The following is a 19,612-nucleotide window of genomic DNA, read 5'->3' on the forward strand; positions in this document are numbered from 1 at the left end:
AAAGATATGTTTACAGATAGTTAGAATGCTTAATTTTAGATTTAGATGCACTAGACAATTTCTTGCACCTTTTTAATGCGATAATTTTTTTGTTGTGTTGGTGTTACAAATTAGTAGGGCTGAGCAAAAGAACCCGAAAAACCGAAAACCCGAAAAACCGATCCGTAACCGTTCCGAAAATTAGGGTACCCGATCCGATAACCATAACGGTTCGGGTACCCGTTCCGATAATTTGTTATCGGGTATGGTTATGGGTATCATTATAAAATTAACGGTTACCCGATCCGATCCGATAAACATTTTTTTTGCTTTTTTTCCCTACTTAAATCTATTAATATAAATCTAAACTTTTACTTTACTTCATAATCACTTTATAATATCAATGATTAGTAATATTATTAATAATTTGGTCAAGATCATATGGTATTGTTGTTAATTAGTTGTAAATTATATCATAATAACTACATAATTAAGTTTAATCATAATTATTGGATATCTTATTGGGTACCCGATAACCGATCCGAAATTCCGGGTACCCGAAGTCCGGGTACCCGAACTTATCGGTTCCGGTTATGGGTATCACTTTTAGTGATTTTGGTTATCGGGTACCCGAACCGTTAGTACTAACGGTACGGGTACCCGTCCCATGCTCACCCCTACAAATTAGGGATGAGAGTTTTTCAATCAAGCATGGTTTCATACTTTCATGTATGTTTTGCCAACTATGTAAACACAAATGGCCAATAATGTCATCTCAAAAAAAAAAAAAAAAAAAAAAAGTTTAACAAGGTATATTGAAGTATGATTTGAACTTGCAACCTAACAAAAACAAAGTTCATTGTTTGAACCCACATGTTCGAAATTTATAAAAAAAATAAAAATAAATAAAAAAAATCAAGGAATTTATGATTAATAAGAATTTTTTTTCCTACATTTTGCAAAATTATAGAATAATTATTATATTATTTGTCCCCTCACTTTAAAATTTATGGCTCCGCCATTACAGTCACACACTCGCATCAAAGTTTGAGAAATCACTACTATACCATCATTTAGTCAGGATTTTTTGCACACCACTAATACGAGTATAATATCATATAACTAATATATAAAGCTAGATTTTTAGCCAGGTCACGAGACAGCGATAATTGACGTTACAACTTTTCGCCAAATGTCACACCACGTAGACAACAATTAATTATTAGTATGACACGTAGGGATGTTAGATTGATTTAGATATATTTTGTAAGATAAAAAAAATTAGTTTAGAGTTTTATTTTCAATAAAATCTAATCTAATCCTATATTTAAAGTGAAAGGGGGTTTGGGTGATAAATTTCACTTTTTCAAATTACCCCTTACAACCTTTTCTTTTTTTAGAAAAAAAAAATAAAAAAGAACTACCATCCTAAAAAAAAAAAAAAAAAAAAAAAAATCATCATCTTGGTAAAAAAAAATGCTATCTTTTCTTTTTAAAATTTTTTTTAGGAAAGTCAAATTTTATATTTATCCTACCTAACATCATCATCATATTTTTTAAATAACATTTTTTTTATTATATTTTATCAATAATTTTTAAACCCACTAATATTTTTTAATTAGAATTAAGGAGATAATATTGTGAAGAAAAAAAATCGAGCTTGATAGATTACTTATATTGCACACGCACGCATTGTGTGCATCTTTTAGCTTGTATATATAAATAAAGTAGGCATTTTTGGAGAGCATTTGACGCGCCACATATGCAAAGGAATATTTTTGACCAATTAAAAATTAGATTTCTATTTTATTTTAGAATTAAAAAATTCACTTGCCACCTAAACAAAAGTGACGAATGAGATTTAAGAATTTTTCCACGTAGTTAAAAATAACGAACAGTGATTTATAAGGATTTAAATTATTTAAAAAACTAAAAATTGTCTTTTAAGAAAACAATTATCTTTAGATATAGGATTTATATATCTAAAATAATCTTGATAGTGTTTATGATAAGAAATAAAAACTATTCCTTAATAATAATTAAATTAAAAATTTTGATGCCTACCACTATAAATTGACACATCCTATAACACCAATAAAATTTCATATCAATACAAAACCAAATCAAGCGAATTTTGTGTCATAATTTTGTGTCAGTTTTAGATCATTAGTGGCTGTGTAATTCTTAGTTTTATTTTTTAAAATCCATGTTTAAATGTATATTTGTGATTATTGCTTACATTGTGTTTATTTGGAATGCTTAATGATTATATGTTTATGTTTTGTTTACTGAATTTTGTTTTATATGCAGATCTAATTTAATTAATCAACGAATTAAATTCGAGCAAAAATGATTGGAAAAACAAAGTATGATAAGGTATTATATCTATATAAATCGTTTACATTTATTAAATTTTTTATAAACCTTTTTAGTTTTTATTAATTAATTTTATGATTAAAATAATTCTTTTGTGATTTAGGTAGCTTAATCAAGTCATCAAATTAACTTAATTGAACAAATTAATGTTCATGATTCAATTAAAGCCAACTTTGTATAGTTTCGTCCAAAGTTAATTGAAAGAAAAGTTTACTCCATTAGTTACTTTTTAGTCGTTACAAATAAGAAGCGGTGACTGGGGACGACTAAAAAATTCCAGTGCATAGATTTGATTTTATACAATTATAATTTTTAGATCAATTTTCCAAAAATTTTATTGATTTATTTTATAAGACTATAAAGATTAATTTTATATAAATTTTATTTTTGCTAACATGTTTTATTTATCTAGTTTTATTAGATGAAGAAATAGAAGATAAATAGTATACATGTTTTTATTATTTTTTAATATTTCTATTTTTAAAAAATCAACGAATAATGATTTAGGATTTAAATATGTAAAAAACAAAAAAAAAATCATTTCACATTAAAGATTTTATCCTTATGTAACCGATAAATTATCATATTTACAAAATTTTTTTTGAAAGATATCATATTTACAATTTATTTATATTTTTAAATTCAATTGTCATATAACTAACAACCACAAATAAAATACATAACAACAATAAATAAAGTCGCGTTATAAATTACATTAAAAAAAATAATACTTTTGTAATAGGCAATAACACTTTAATTAAATTATTATGTGTATTTTTTTTTGTCTGAATTATTAAATAGAAAAAAAAAAATCAAATACGAAAATATCTTTTCTTGAGATTAATATATGAAAAACCAAGCATCGCACGGGCTTTCATCTAGTTTGGATAATTTTAGGATAAAATTAATGGTTTAGAGTTTATTTTCGATAAAATACCAATATTTTATATGTATAAATAATATTATAATCCTATTAAAAAAAATTTATAACTTTCAATAATTATTATCTTAATAATTTATTATTTTTATATCATGATATTCGTGTTAAAGAGTATTTAAAAATAAAAAAACCATTTATGACATATACTTTTAAAAATTACGAAAAATACACTTTAATAATTCCAACTATTGCCGATTTACTTCTAATAATCCCAACTAAGGTTTAATTTTTTTTTAATAATCCTAACTATGACATGACTTTGCCTCCAATAGACCCAAAAACTGATTACCTGTTGAAAGGGTAAACTTTTTTTTTTGGTTTTAAACGCCACATGTCAGCACATGATTGGCCTATTTTAAAAAAAACAAATAAAGAAAAAAAAACAATAAATCTATCCCAGCCAACCCCCACCGTGAAATCCCAGCCACCAAGAGCTAGCCGAAAACCGGCCGGTCACCTCCCTAACCCCCCGAAAATGGCCGGACCAAATCTAGGTTTCAATTTATGATGGTTGCTATGCAAAATTGCTGCGAATTGAGGTCGAAATTGCTGCGAAATTGTTATGGAGCTGGGTTTCAACCGCAACTGCAACCAAAGCAGCAGTAGGGGTTGCGGTTGTCGCTGCTTTGGTTGTGCAATTGTGGTGGTTGCTGCTGCTTTGGTTGCGCCACTCTGATGGCTATCGTTGTCGCTGCGGTTGCGCCGTTGCGGTAGCTGCTACTAGGGGTTGATCGTGGCATTTCGCGGTGGCGAGAGGGGAGGGTGGTGGTAGTTAGGGTTTTTAGTTTTTTTTTCTTTTTTTCTTTTTTTAATTATAGACCAATCACATGCTGTCACGTGTATTGGTTACCTGTTACAACAAGTCATTGACTTAGTGTTGACCAGTTGAGTCTTTTGGATGCAAAGTCAGGTTATAGTTAGGATTATTAAAAAATAAACCTTAAATGGGATTTTTAGAAGTTAATCGATAATAGTTGGGATTATTAAAGTGTATTTTTTCTAAAAATTATAAACCACAACTTTATGATCAGGAGTATTCAAATTATTAAATGTAATTGGAACAGTAAAATTAAATTACTCATCCGATTATGAACATTTAAATCAACTAATGTTTCAAACGTGTATAGATTTAGCTATTAGTCATAATGCCTTTGAGAAAATAATTATTCCTTATAATTATGTTATAAGTGTTCAATTAATGTAAGGATTTTTAAAATATAAGGATGTATATTATGGAGGGAACCTGAGGCATCGCCCAAGGGTACATACTATTGTCTATATATACTTATAGTAAAGTAGTTTTTTTTGGATGGAATTTTCCCTCATAAATTCTACTCCGTACTTTATTCTTTTCTATTTTTCTTTCTTTGGAATTTTAGAGAATTATTAATTTACCTAGGGACATCACTATTTAATTATTTATCATTATGCACATTTTTCTAAACACTACTACATTTAAATTTCAATTACCATTAAGTTTTATATACGGATATATATGACTCGGGAATTAGCTAGTTTACTTAGGGATGAGCATGGGTCGGGTACCCAATAACCAATAGCACTTAAAACGATATCTATGAACCGAACCATTAAGTTTGGGTACTCGAACTTCGGATACTCGGATTTTCGGATACCCGATATGATATCCAATAATGAAAATTTAGACTCTATAATTTAGTTATTATGATACCATTCAACACTAATTAAAAATAATGCCGCCAATCTTGACCAAACTACTAATATGTACTAATCATTCAAATCATGAAATGATTATGAAGTTAGGTAAGAGTTTAAATTTGGATAAATAGATTTAAGAAGGAAATAAAAGAAAAAAATTGCTTCTCGGATCAGATCGGGTAACCGCTAATTTTAAAATGATACCTAATAACCACACCTGTTAACAAATTATCGGATCGGTAAACGAACCGTTATGATTATCGGATCCCAATTCTAAACCCAATAACCGCATCGGATAACCGGATCGGATGTATGAACCGTTATGATTATCTGTTCACATTTCCGAACCGTTATAATTATCGGATCGGATACCCTGATTTTCGGATTGATTATGAATTTAATTTTCGATTTTCAGATAATTTTGCTCAGCCCGGGTTTACTACACAATTGTTTCCCAGCCATCCCAACTTTGGGCCTAAAACACAAACCATCCTGAAAACCCAAAACCCTCGAAACCAAAACCCAGCCCTTTAACAACACTCCCAAAAACCATATCACCTTACAATAAAAAGAAACTCATTTTCTAGGGTTTATCCTTTCTCCGTCCATTTCCCTCAGCCCCTCAACTTTTTCTCCTTCTTCAATCAACAATGGCGAAACCCAGAACCGCCAGCAGAAACCCAGATCTTGTTAGGGGAATCGGCAAATTCAGCCGATCTAAGATGTACCATAAGAGAGGTCTTTGGGCTATTAAGGCCAAAAACGGCGGCGTTTTTCCTACTCATGCTCCTAAAGCTGCTGCTCCTGCTTCGGCTCTGAAGACCTCTAAGTTTTACCCTGCTGACGATGTTAAGAAGCCCTTGATTAACAAGCGCAAACCCAAACCCGCCAAACTTAGGTAATTTATTTTTTCTTAATTGGGTTTATAAATTTATGTAAATGCAATTTTTTTTATTTAATTTTTTGATTTTGAAAATTAATTTTTGATTGTTTTTTTTTGTGGGTGGAATTGTAGGGCGAGTATTACACCAGGGACAGTGTTGATTGTGTTGGCTGGAAGGTTTAAGGGGAAGAGAGTTGTGTTTTTGAAGCAACTTTCATCTGGGTTACTTCTCATTACTGGTGAGCTTCAATTCAATCCTTTATTTTTTTTAAAAAGTTAATATCTTTATTGTTGTATTTTTTGGAATTGAATGTTGTAAATTCAAAATGTAATTTTATAATGTTAAACTTATGATTAGTGATACTGTATTGTTTAATGATGTTAGCCTCATTGACTAGTGAAAGCTTTAGTTTGTAGCTATAAGCTATGTATAGATATAATAGGGTTTCGAATGCTTGGCGTTTAGAATAATACTTTATGAGAATTGATTTTGGAAATGGTTTGCATTGTGATTGTTATGTCTTTAATATATTTTGTCAGTGTCGTATCGGATTGACTGTGGATACTGGGTAGAGGCCTTGTTTTTTATGGCAGTGAAATGCATATATGTGTAGGGCTGTTTTCAGGCCTTTTGGTTGTGTTTCTTACAGTTAGTTTGTAATTTGGAAATGTTTCTCGCTGGGGATTGTTCTGTCTTTAATTTTCAATGGTTTTGTGTTTGCATAATCTGTCAAAATAGTGCCTTGGTATTTGGCTGAAAGTGGTATGCGGTGTTATGTAATGTAGGAGTATACAATAGGCCTTTTAGTCATGTTCAAATTTGTGAAGTAAACATAATTATACTTCATTTTCATGTTGTGGTCTTATTTTCCATATGGAGTACGTCATTTCTCTTTGATTCGTAGTCAATTGAAGCTAATTAGCGTAATAGGTTATAGGGTTATTGGTGTGATTAAAATGCAGCTGGTACTGAAAAGAATTACGGGTTTCCATGGCTGTATGTTCTTATTGTTCTGTAGTCCTCGCTTTGTATTAAGACCTATGTATAACCGTAGTCTGAATATGTACAGCTCAGATACAATCTCAATTCAGCTGACAAAAGAATTTTACCTGTGAGTCTTTGACTGAAACTTGTTATCAAGGGTAAAGCTGTTTCCTTTTAGTCTTTTACTAATATTTAATCCATAATCTGGGAATCTTCCTTCAATGGTAGCTGGTGTTTAAATAGGCTGGTTCTCAAAAAGAAATTGGTTTGGAATACAGACCAATGGGTTCATGTGCTCCCCCTTTTTGCAAAGTTTATACAGCAATCTGGATGTAGTTCTTCAAAGTTCAATGCAATCACTGCAAATTTGTAAGAGACTAGTTCATTTATCTTTACAAATTAATGGGAATCTTTCAGGAAGATGGATTGTGACGTTTTATATCTGTGTTAGCCCAAGCTAGCTGATGGTGTATCATAGATTCATAGACTTTGAGCCTAAAGCCTTATATTGTGCTCTTGAGATGTAAAAGGAAAGTTTTTTGTTGCAATAAACATGGTTTACCAAATTTGTGAAATTGTGTTTTTAATGTTTATTACATATTAACTCAGAGTAGTGTTGTTGCTTTGGATAAGTTTGAAATGAATGATATATGATACAGTATTAAACGTTTTTTGAATTTTGTATTTCTTTGTTAAATGGACAGTGGGAGGATGATATAATCTTTCCATGGAAGCATAGATTGTCTTGACCATGGGAAATTGCTTGCCAACTGATGTGTGGCTATGTTTTTACATTGAAGTCATGCCTTTTTCTGTGGTATTTGTTGATTGTAGGCAGTTGGATGTGCATATTGATGTTGTAGATGATTGTTTGATTATAAATAACAATTGCTATCTGTTCTTTTAATTAGGTCCCTTTAAGATTAATGGTGTCCCACTAAGGAGATGCAACCAAGCATATGTGATTGCTACTTCTACTAAAGTTGATGTTTCCGGAGTTGATGTGTCAAGCATCGATGACAAATACTTCGCCAAGCAAGGCGAACAGAAGAAAAAGAAGGGAGAAGGAGAATTCTTCGAGGCAGAGAAAGAGGTGAGATCTTTATTTTTATTTTTACCTGCTTGAAGTTAGTTCTATGTGCTCTAGTTTAGTAGTCTCACCATTTGAATTGTTTATTAAATTACAGGAGAAGAATGTACTTCCAGCAGAGAAGAAAGAGTCTCAGAAGGCTGTTGATGGCCCATTGGCAAAGAACATTGAAGCCGTCCCTGAATTGAAGGCATATTTGGCAGCAAGATTTTCCTTAAAGTCAGGCATGAAACCTCATGAGCTTGTCTTTTAGAGGAGCTGAGTAGAGAGTAACTTGCACATCAGATTTTGCCATCTTATTATTTAAGTTTATGTTTCTTGATGTATGTTTCTCATCATGATTCAAGTATTTACAAATTTTCGTGCGATATCAACCCCTTGTGGAAGCTTTCAAATTTTGTTAGATGCAGCAAATGCCTTTACGACAACTTGTTTGGTTTGAATTTCTCAATTTTGATTTCTCAGTGAAATTAGTATAGTTACAGTACCCCTTTTGTTTGGTGTTGATGCTTTAGTAGGGATTCAGGCTTCTTAGTTGACCTCTGTTCTGATCCTCTTCCTAAATTTGGTTATTGGTGAATTGCTCAGATTCTAGTAGAGGTATGGTTGATCATACTTGACCAGAACCTGTTGTTTCACTTTTTAACAAGTGTCTTTATAAATGGCGTTGTACCTACACGGCTACACCCCATTGGAGTTTCATATATGTTGGGAATTGGGATGTGCCTGAGTTTCATGAATTTTAGGATGTACCTCTATTCCCTTGCTTTTAGGTTCGTCTGCCCAATTTTGCTGCGGCCTTAGCTTGTGTTTGGGTAAGTTCTAGCTGTGTAGCAAAATTAGTCAGAAATTTCTCGAATCTGCTTTGTTAATGAACTGCATCGTAGATCTTTTCCATGCATTTTCCAAGTAATGTTTGGGTTAAACAATGTTGCTATGCACCCTTTTGATTTCAATTTATAGATTAAACAAAACAAGCTTCGCCATTTGAGTCTTGACTTGTTTTTGCGCAATATATATAGTATATCCTACTTATTTCGGGTATGAAAATTGAATGTTTTATAAGTACAGACTACTTAATTTTGTGTATGAAAATTGAATAATATTATGAAAATACATATTGCGATAATCTTTCACCCCTTTACACTTTGTATAATTGATGAGCCAGTGACTAATTAAAACCGTTTTAGGAGCTTCCTTACAATTTTTTACAGTACCACAGAAGGAAACTAAAGAGGAAAAGCAAAGAATTTTAGGATTTACAACACCCATATAATCTAGTATTTGTGGTTATATTAATTTTGTAAACAAATAAATAATCGAAAGGACGCAAAATTAGTAAATGAAAAATAACAAAGCTTTTATTTTTGGTTTGCAAACGGCATGGTTTTAAAATTGCTGGATATGAAAAAGTAGATCTTCATTGCAACATGACTATAGAATGAAAATGATTGACTGTAAAAATTTCTTGAGGAGACAAAACATTACTACTCACGAATAGTGGAAGGAAAAAAAAGAAAACAAAATTATAAGAAAATGTTAATGATAATGATCATACACATAAAACAAACCAAAGTTTATGAAGTAGGGTGAATTTATCAGAGCAAGCTATCAGCTCGAGAGGGCAATCTCCTGAAGAAATTGTTGGGAACTGTCGGCATCTTGCTTCTGAACCGAGGATGTCGGAAGAGATACAAGCCTGCAAAGATAGCCAGCAGCCTAAATGGTGTAACATAGAGTAAAATAGCTGCGATTAGGCAAAAGAAAGTAAACAGACAGGTAGCTCGAGGATCTCTCCAGCTTAATAATGCCTGAAATCTTTCTCCTTGAGTTGCCATATCTCCCAGCACTGTCTGTATCCTGCCTGCTATACTTCGGAGCCTGTCATATCTCATTCGAACTATATCTGATGACTTTGTTGTTGGGAAGGTATCGAATTCTTCATCAAGTTCATCTGGGTGAGCTGCATCTGCCCATGAAAGCTTGGTATCCATGTGAGGAGGATGCCTTGGCCTGTATCGGTAATTCCATACACCGATCAGAAACATGTAGAGACAAACGGTTGGGAGGATGAGTTCTGGATAGCAAATTAAGATGAAGTAGAGAATGTGAACTAGAACTGTAGTGACTGGGTTCTTCCATTTGCAGACCTCGCCTAACCACTTGCTCATAGAGAGCATTCCTGAGAAGACCGAGACAATCCTGAAGAAGTTGGCCTTACTTTTTCTCATGCTCCATATGTGAGAGTCGACATCTAGCATGTATTCTACGACCTCTCTCCTGAGGGGCGGTTCTGCTCTGCCTAGCCTCACTGCCACAATGTTCATGGCTTGGTATCTTAAGTTGTCTAATTGGTTTATGGTGAAAGGGTGGACATAATGCATCTTTGGGAGTAAATGATGGGAGTATTGATAGATCATATTTGAAAAGGATAAGCAGGTGAATCGAATTGCTAGTTGGAGCTCTCCCATCTTTTTTACACCAGAGGACTGCAGGACAAGGAGAGGGTAAGAATGGGTGTAAATCCTGTCTGTTTCTAGGGTAGACAGCCGGATTCTTATCTTCCCTATCTTTGGATCTTTTGCACTCTTGTCATCTCCTCCGAGATGGCAGTTGTCGAAAACTGCTAAGGTGATCACGGTGCAAGGATCATAGACTTCCCACAAGTACTGCTCGTTCCATTTAGGGTTGAAGCTCTGGATGATGGTTCTTGTTCGAACCCATTTTAGTCCATACTTTGCCACACAATATGCGTCAGTGCTGCTACCTCCTTCCTTTTTCTTCATGGGTGAAAGCCCTTGAGCACTCAAGATCCCCACCTCGAGGATCCCCATTGGCTGTTTCCACAACTGTCGAGCAGTTGGCCTAGTATCACTGATATACATTGTTGATTCATCGAGCACATGGTAACCCCCCTCAAGACATACTCTTAGGTGAACCCTTGTTGAGAATTTAAGTTCATTTCTCTTATCTCCCTCTAGGGCTCCAAACCCAAATCTCTCAAGGTTAAACCAACGAGAGTGGACCGCTTTGTGATCCAGTCGCTTCTCAAAGACGTTTAATGGCAAGCTTATCTTCCCCACTAGTTCATCCTTTGAGCCGGCTTTGTTCACAAGTTCAAGAACCAACATTTCTTCAAAGGGTTCTGCTGCTACAAAGATCAGATCTTCATTCCAGAGCGGGTTGGTAGTCTTCACCGGGCACACCTTAGTTTTAAGTATTTGGTTTCCAAGTTGAGCCTTGATAAAAACTTGTGGGAGTTGGCTTTTATCATGTGGCTCAACATCTTGTGCTTCAATCACATTTACTCTAAGATACCATAATTTGGGAGAAACATAAACCTTTGATCTGATGTTGTAAACGCCTTCTCCTGAAACTACTGAAGCAGCTTCTGTATGCCAAGCTTCAGGAAAAGCTTCATCAGCTTGTGTTCCCATCCAAACTGCAACCATAACCTCTCCTCTTGTCTTCACCTCTCCTCGACGATCCTCTAGCCTATACCATTGTGGAGCCAGAGGACTATCAGGAGGAACCCGTGTAGGGACTTCGTTCAGGTCAAACACCACCTTGCCTAAGTACTCATCTCTGCCCACCATCTCCCTGTCTCTAACATAGACTTCAAGAACAGTGGATTGTATCTTCTCCTTTGAAAATGCGAATACTTGTTTCCACTCAGGATTGATTTTATTCTCAAAGTGCTTTGTTTTACCCTTGTAGTTCCCCAACTTGACCTCCACATACGGGTCACAGCTCCCCGTTACAGGGTTAACAGGAAGATCTTTGGCACGAACCACATGAACATACAGGTAGTTCATCTGTTCAACAAGGTCGTAGGTGCTTGAAGTCCTGTCGCCTCCAATCCATCCATGCCCACCCCGAACTCCTCCATGTGGCCATCGCTCCCCAAGCTGGGGCTTTGTGTCTTTTAACTTGAAATCATCAGGGTTTGGAGCTTTTTTGTCTGACATGCTTAAAAATGTGTTAGAATCACTCTGCTGGTTTCGACGTGTTCACAGAAGAACAACAGGATGTCAGAAGTTGCTTGAGGCAGGGATTTTCATGGTTTAGGCAACAAATTTGTAAAATTTCATTGTTGACTTCTTAATTTGGGCTGATCAAGGTGGTTTAGGAAGCTTTATGTATGTAAAAAATGTGATATTAATGACTATATTCTAAGCTAGAATATGATTGACTACTCATTTTTACACAGCTTTGTTTGCATTCACCTTTTGCATTAGCAGGCATATATTCCCTTTTAGTCTTTTGCTCTGCTTTCCCTAGCTCGTGGTCCTTTAGGATTTTGGAATATCAAAAAGCCCTTATCACAAAAGAAAGGCAAGATTAATTAAATGTAAAGTTTTACAGAAAAGAGTGGTTTTAGAGTAATGGTGAATGACAAAGAAAAAGGATTTTGTTGTTTCAAGTTTTATAGGAATTGTTTGACCCTTAATATTACACAATTTAGCTAATCAAGAGCAAAACAAGGTACCATAACATACATGTTTGATCCTTTGGCCTTTATTATTATGCCACATTTTATCTAGGGATCATATTTAAGAAATTGAGTTGAAATATCGTAACTGTCTTTCACTATCTACAAACTTTACATTTTTGTCGTAGCAACAAGTAGTTTCTTTAAAACTTGATACATGTCTGTAAACTCGTGAAAAGAAGTACATAATATATTAAAGCTTAATTTACTAAATATAAAAAGTGGCATAATATTTTGAAATGATTCAAAGTAAAATTGAATTACCGAAGCCTAAGAATCAAGGCAATACTAACTACAAGACATAGACCAAAGATATATTGGCCTATTTCTTTCTTTTCTATTATGAAGTAAGTATCTTTATAGCTTCCATTGTTTAACATCCCAATTCTGCTTTCCACCATAATATCAGCAAACAGGGCATTCTGCTTCATCTCTCAGTTCTTTCGGAAGGCGGTAGGTAAGATGAAGGAAAGTGCAGGAAAGTAGGGTATGTAAGTTAAAGCTCTGCATCCTGCATGCAGAAAAAAAAAAATACAGGACAAACTTAGCTTAAAAGGCTTTATTCTTCAAGCCTCTTTATTCTCTTCACCTACTTTATTCTTGTTTGGATTTCAACTGTAAATTACCTTGACTTATTGCAAAATTATTTCAGCTTTATCTATAGCTTGTACATGACTGATTACTTTCTTGATCTCAAACCAACAGCGGACACATTAAGGCTATAAACCAACTATTAGTGAAATAACGTATTGATTAATTGATATCTTTTTGATAAAAAGGGCACATTTTGGTTGATTGTTACAATTTTGTAGTATTTTAGATAAGATATTTGTGTTTTTTGAGAAATGACACGTTTTGTTTTTCCACAATTTTCTAAATAAATAGAGAACGTATAATGAATTATATGGTGTATTAATTTGACCATTTTTTTGATATAAAATTAGAAGAGATTTCGAACCATCACAACATGGGCTCGTTAAAAAAAGGGATGGCTTTGTCACCTCTTGGATTGTTAACGTACATCAATATTCCCAATATCCAAAATCTGGTACTACTTTCTTCTGTCTACCATTGATTGTTTTTTGTAACTGGTTAAGGCGATGAATTAGAGTATTACTTGGTTCATTTATGTACCCTAAACTGCTAAGCATAATCTTAACACCTTTAGGTTTTGGTTTACTATTAGGAATAATATTACCACAATAGGCACAATTTGACTGGTCATTAAGAATAGTGGTTGACTTTTGGTAAACAGTTGACAGGGCCTGCTATTGGGCTGTAAAAATAGCCCAATAGCACAGTGCCTTAAAATTTTTGAGGCCCCAAAATATGGAATTCCATTAAGTATAACTTTTGATTACATGATTGATATTAGCGAAATCTATGGTAGATTGGTAGCTAAGTTGGTCTGTTTTTTTTTTTTTATTTATTTTTTATTTTTTTTAAGATAAAGAAAATTTTGTATTTTAACACCAAAAAAATCCCAAAATGATTTTTAACACCCAAAGAAAAATTATTTTAATTCCAAATTTTTTTTTTTAAAAAAATTTGATTTTACCACCACTTAACTGATTTTGTTCGAGAATCCGTTAAGTGGGGTCATAAGTCACTCTTTGTTATTGGTCCAAAAAAATAAATTTATAAAAAACAAAAATAAAAAAAACAATTTAAAAAACCTCTAGATTACCCAACCACCCTAGGCCTATCACCGCCCCACCACTGCCACCCTCTACTCCGCCCTTGCCAAGTGCAGCCGCCAACAACAAACCCATCGCCGGCGCATTCTCTCCCTAGCCTAAACCTAACCCATTATTGTGGCGGAATTCGCGACCATTTTTGGGGATGAAGGGTTGCGGTTTGAGAACCTGGCGGTGTTGGGGCGGTTTAAGGCCGAGGGAAAGGGAGGGAGAGGGTTAAGGCGGGTTTGGTAAAGGGCGGGGGAGGGGATGCGGTGGCGGTTGCGCTGGGTGAGGGTGGAAAAGATGGTAGCGGTGGTGGGGATGGGGTGCTGGGTAGTTTTAGGAATATTTGTTTTATTAAATTCTATCTATATATATATATATATATATATATATATATATATATATATATATATATATATATATATATATATATATATATATATATATATATATATATATATATAGGGGAGGGATCCGGTAAGAACCCCACCTTATATAAGAACCTTTTCTTATGTAAGAACCCTAATTATGTTCTAAACTTTTTCCTATGTTCTAAATTTTTTTCAACTTATGTTCTAAAGTTTTTCCTATATTCGAAAAATTTTCTTACTTATGTTCCAAAATTTTTCCAATGTTCTAAATTGTTTTTTAGAATATGTTATAAATTTGTTCCTATGTTCTAAATTATTTTTTTCTGCTTATGTTCTAAATTTTTTTTTCTATGTTCTAAATTATTTTTTCAGCTTATGTTCTAAAGTTTTTCCTATATTCTAAATTTTTTCTACTTATGTTCCAAATTATTTTTAATGTTCTAAATTGTTTTAGATTATGTTTTAAATTTGTTCCTATGTTCTAAATTATTTTTTCAGCTTATGTTCTAAATTATTTTTTTCAGATTACGTTATTAATTTTTACCCATGCTACGATTATTTTTTTCAACTTATGTTCTAAATTATTTTTTCTTATGTTCTAAAGTTTTTCCTATATTCTAAATTTTTTCTACTTATGTTCCAAATTATTTTTAATGTTCTAAATTGTTTTTAGATTATGTTCTAAATTTGTTCCTATGTTCTACATTATTTTTTCAGCTTATGTTCTAAATTATTTTTTTCAGATTACGTTATTAATTTTTACCTATGCTACGATTATTTTTTTCAACTTTTGTTCTAAATTATTTTTTTCTATGTTCTAACTTTTTTGGTTGTTTATGTTCTAAATTTTTGCTATCTTTCAAATTATTTTTCTTATGTTCTAAAATTTTCTGCTTATGTTCTAAACTTTTTCTACTTATGTTCTAAATTTTTTTTCTATGTTCTAAATTTTTTTTTCTATGTTCTAAATACGAAATTCTCAAAATTACAGAAATGCCATTACTAAAGGATCATTTTAGATGGTTAGATCAAAACTAATAAAGGGCTGAGATTGGTTCTTATATAAGATTGAGTTCTTATATAGAGGAGGGTTCTTATATATATATATATATATATATATATATATATATATATATATATATATATATATATACCGTGTCACTATGGATCCCACTTAACGGATTGTTTGGATGGAAATTGTTAGGTAGTGGTAAAATTCAATTTTTTAAAATTTTTTCCGATGTTAGTAAATTTTTTAAGGAAGTGTTAAAAACGATTTTCAGGTTTTTTTTGGGTGTTGTTTCCTTATAGACATACTAAGATTAATAATTTCTTGTAAAATCTTCACCTTATCTATACATATGTATTCACAAACTAATCTTCCTTCTTTTTTGTTGGTGTATAATCAATCTACCAAAAGTTTCCTCTAAAATTAATTGAAATTACAAAAAAAAAAAAAAAAAAAAAAATGATAGAAATACTAAAATGAATAATTTCTTACTCCGTATATAGGCCTTGTTTGGTAAATTACTTTTGGCTGGCTTTTTGATTGACTTTTTCTTTTGGTCAAACAGCCAAAATACATGTTTGGTAAATGGCTTTTTAGCTAGCTGAAAAGCCAGTTTTTTCGCCAAAAACAAAAAGCTAGTCTTACTAGCTTTTTGGTTTTGACAATTGTCTTTTCATTAAACAAATTACTTCTTTATCCTTGATTAATAATTAATAATTAGTGATTAGTGATTGATGATTAGTGATTAATAAGTAACTATTAATTACGGAGTATTAATTAGTAATTAGTTATTAGTAACTATTAATTATTAATTAATAATTAGTAATTAGTAATTAGTTTTTAGTAACTATTAATTATTAATTAGTGAGTAGTGATTAGTAACTATTAATTGTTAATTAGTAATTACTAGTAGTAATTAGTAATTAATAATTAATAATTAGTGGTTAATAATTAGTAATTAATAATAAGTAGTTAGTAATTAATAATTAGTAGTCAATAATTAATAATTAATAATTAATAATTAATAATTAGTAGTTAATAATTAATACTTAGTAGTCAATAATCAATAATTAATAATTAGTAGTCATTAATCAATAATTAATAATTAATAATGAATAATTAATAATGAATAGTTAATAATTAATAATCAATAATCAATAATTAATAATCAATAATTAATAATTAATAATCAATAATTGATAATTAATAATTAATAGTTACTAATTACTAATTATTAATTAATAATTAATAGTTACTAATCACTAATTACTAATTAATACTCCGTAATAATCAATAATCAATAATCAATAATCAATAATCAATAATCAATAATTAATAATTAATAATTAATAATTAATAATTAGTTTATATTTAATAATTAGCTATAATTAGTACTTAAAATTAATAGTTACATTAGTAATTAGTAAGTAGTAATTATTAGTACCTAATAATTAATAGTTAGTAATTAACAATTAGTAATTAGTATTATATAATTAATAATTAGTTTTTTGTACTTAATAACTAGTAGTTAGTAATAATTAATAATTAATAGTTAGTAGTTAGTATTTTGTATTAGTGATTAATAATTAAAAATTAGTAACTAGTAATTTATAATTAAGAATATTAATAATAAATTAATAAGAACACATAATAATGTCCTTTAAGGTCATTTTGCATAGTTACAGCCAACAACTAACAACTAATTTTACCAAACATATTTACATACAATAAATGGTCAAACAGTCACAACAAACAGCCAATACTAATAGCCAGTCAAACAAGTCAAGTTAAATAGCCAGCAGCTAACAGCCAATTGTCAAACAAGACCATAATTTTCAATACTCCATCCGTCTCTTTATTAGAGTCCCCTTTTTCTTTATTATGTGAGTAATAAATATTAAAAAGGGAAATCTAATAAAGAGACGGAAGAAGTACTTTTTAATTGAAGTTGATGAGTAAAAAATTTTGACGAAGCATATGCCTCCAAAAGATTTAAGACGGTCCCGACGGTGGAGATCTATGGAGCATAGTCAAAAACAAGACACTTCATGCATGCAGTTTTAAATCTAAGCTACTAGTAAGAGTAATACACAAAGCATACTTATTTTATCCGATAATAACTTGAATCCAGATGGAAACTACTTGGGAAGTAGGGAGAACACCAATTTGACCAAGAAAAAGCCATATCCTTATTTATTTATGTTGATTGACTGATTCTTCAATTACATTTCAGTCAAAATACGTAAACCCAAAGTACGCAATGAATGTCTATAAATTACACAATCAAAATACATTATACACCAACTCAAAAAAAAAACCATACTTTGACATTCATACAAAACAACACAAAATGAAATCTCAATTGAAAATCTCTGTCTTCCTATTCTCTCTTCTCATCACCACCTCTTTGTTCACTCTTTCTCTAGCAGCTGAACTCTGCCACCCAAATGACAAAAATGCCCTTCTTGAAATTAAAGCCCAATTAGGCCCAAACACCACTTTTTTCTCCTCATGGCAGCCCAACACTGATTGTTGTAAGACTTGGTACAACGTTGGCTGTGATAACCAAACTAATCGGGTTAACTACCTAACCATCGGTCAGAACAACGAGCTCATCGGGCAGATTCCTCCAATTGTCGGTCAGCTGACCGGTCTTGAGGTCCTTTACTTTAATGATATGCCTGGTTTAACTGGGCCTATTCCCTCGTCTATTTCAAATCTTGTTAACCTTCAAGACCTTGAGTTTTTTCGAACTAACTTAACCGGTTCAATCCCACAATCTCTATACCGGCTTAAAAAACTTAATATCCTTGACTTATCAGAGAACAAATTCAACGGTCTAATCCCCGCCTCTCTATCTCGTATCCCCAATCTCCAAAAACTCATCCTACAGAAAAACCAACTCTCTGGTTCAATCCCCCAGAGCTTTAGTTCATTTAAAAACTTAGCAATACAAGTCAGCAATAATAACCTCTCCGGCCCAATTCCAAAATCATTAAGCCAAGCCGGGTTTAGCTGGCTAGACCTTTCAAACAATCGGTTCACGGGGGATGCTTCATTTTTATTTAGAAATCCAAAACTAATTTTAATATACTTGAAGAACAATGCATTCTCATTTGACTTCTCTAACGTGGTATCTAGCTCAAGGTTACAAGGTCTTGATGTTAGCCATAACATGATATATGGTTCACTACCAAGACAACTTTCTCAGTTACCCTTACAAGTTTTTAATGTGAGCTCCAACCAGCTTTGTGGACCGGTTCCAACCGGAAAATGGTTGACCCGGTTTGGGGCTGATTCTTTTGGAAATAACAAGTGCCTTTGTGGCGGTCCGCTCCCGGCTTGTAAGTGAACCGGTTTAGGAAGATAAACTTTGGGTTATTTGTTTATTAATTTTGGTATATGTTAATTTATAAAATTTGGTGAATTTCGTCTTTCATATACCTTGGGTTATTTATAAAATAATGGCGGCTCCGGAGCTTTATTCGTATATTATCGTGTTCCATTGATTTAATTTGTAGATTTATATAGTTGAAAATTTCAATATATTATGATGAATATAACTATATCCGTCTCAATTTACTTGTTCTAGATCTACTTTTATGTTTTCCACTACTTGCCTCCATTTGAATATACGAAGTATACAAGTACTCAAGTACTTCATACTTAAGTTTCACATGGTCTCAACTCTCAAGTGTATAATGACATTGAACATTATTATCTTTATTTACACATTTTACATAAATTATATAAACCTTTGATATTTTAACAATAGAAATTATCAAGCATCCAATTAGAATTCATATGACATTGTTTTCCTTTAATCCAAATCCATACGTATGTAGTCATTACTAAACACAATCAAAGTTTTAAATTTCATCTTCACGAAACATATATAGGTTATACTTTCCCTTGACTTTTGCACTATTTATAAACTATCTTGTTTAAATTATTTCAATGTAACATTTATTAATATTCACTTTTTATAATTTTACGATGTTGATAATTAGAGCTATTTAATCGTTAAAATTGTTTGTTGATAAAGGTAATTAACTAAATGTGTCAACCAACAAAGAACGGAAGAAGTATATAAGTGGGGTTTGTTGTATAAGTTAACATTATAAAAAG

General features: G+C 31.9%; 2 protein-coding genes and 1 pseudogene across 2 annotated transcripts; 2 read left to right on the plus strand and 1 right to left on the minus strand.

Annotated features, from left to right (window-relative positions):
• Positions 1-5,580: 5,580 nt before the first annotated feature.
• LOC145583195 (large ribosomal subunit protein eL6-like) lies at positions 5,581-8,358 on the plus strand. The gene is made up of 4 exons (XM_081640378.1): positions 5,581-5,870; positions 5,988-6,094; positions 7,752-7,933; positions 8,028-8,358. Exons 1-4 carry the CDS (start codon positions 5,623-5,625, stop codon positions 8,181-8,183), a joined length of 693 nt encoding a protein of 230 aa, XP_081496504.1. The 5' UTR covers positions 5,581-5,622; the 3' UTR covers positions 8,184-8,358.
• A 975-nt stretch (positions 8,359-9,333) lies between these two features.
• Positions 9,334-12,127, minus strand: LOC145583196 (FT-interacting protein 1 pseudogene; annotated as a pseudogene).
• A 5,675-nt stretch (positions 12,128-17,802) lies between these two features.
• On the plus strand, positions 17,803-19,171 carry LOC145583200 (uncharacterized). Its single transcript, XM_081640380.1, has one exon. It carries the CDS (start codon positions 17,835-17,837, stop codon positions 18,834-18,836), a length of 1,002 nt encoding a protein of 333 aa, XP_081496506.1. The 5' UTR covers positions 17,803-17,834; the 3' UTR covers positions 18,837-19,171.
• The last annotated feature ends 441 nt before the right edge of the window (positions 19,172-19,612 follow it).

The sequence above is a fragment of the Chenopodium album genome, chromosome 15 (assembly GCF_948465745.1).
Source record: "Chenopodium album chromosome 15, dcCheAlbu1.1, whole genome shotgun sequence".
NCBI lineage: Eukaryota > Viridiplantae > Streptophyta > Magnoliopsida > Caryophyllales > Amaranthaceae > Chenopodium > Chenopodium album.

What these genes read in the sequence shown, in the direction of transcription:
- LOC145583195 (XM_081640378.1), top strand. Translation starts at nt 5,623, where the DNA reads ATGGCGAAACCCAGAACCGCCAGCAGAAACCCAGATCTTGTTAGGGGA. An exon ending in CCCAAACCCGCCAAACTTAG is followed by an intron (nt 5,871 to 5,987) that starts GTAATTTATTTT and finishes GTGGAATTGTAG; the next exon opens with GGCGAGTATTACACCAGGGA. An exon ending in TGGGTTACTTCTCATTACTG is followed by an intron (nt 6,095 to 7,751) that starts GTGAGCTTCAAT and finishes TCTTTTAATTAG; the next exon opens with GTCCCTTTAAGATTAATGGT.
- LOC145583200 (XM_081640380.1), top strand. Translation starts at nt 17,835, where the DNA reads ATGAAATCTCAATTGAAAATCTCTGTCTTCCTATTCTCTCTTCTCATC.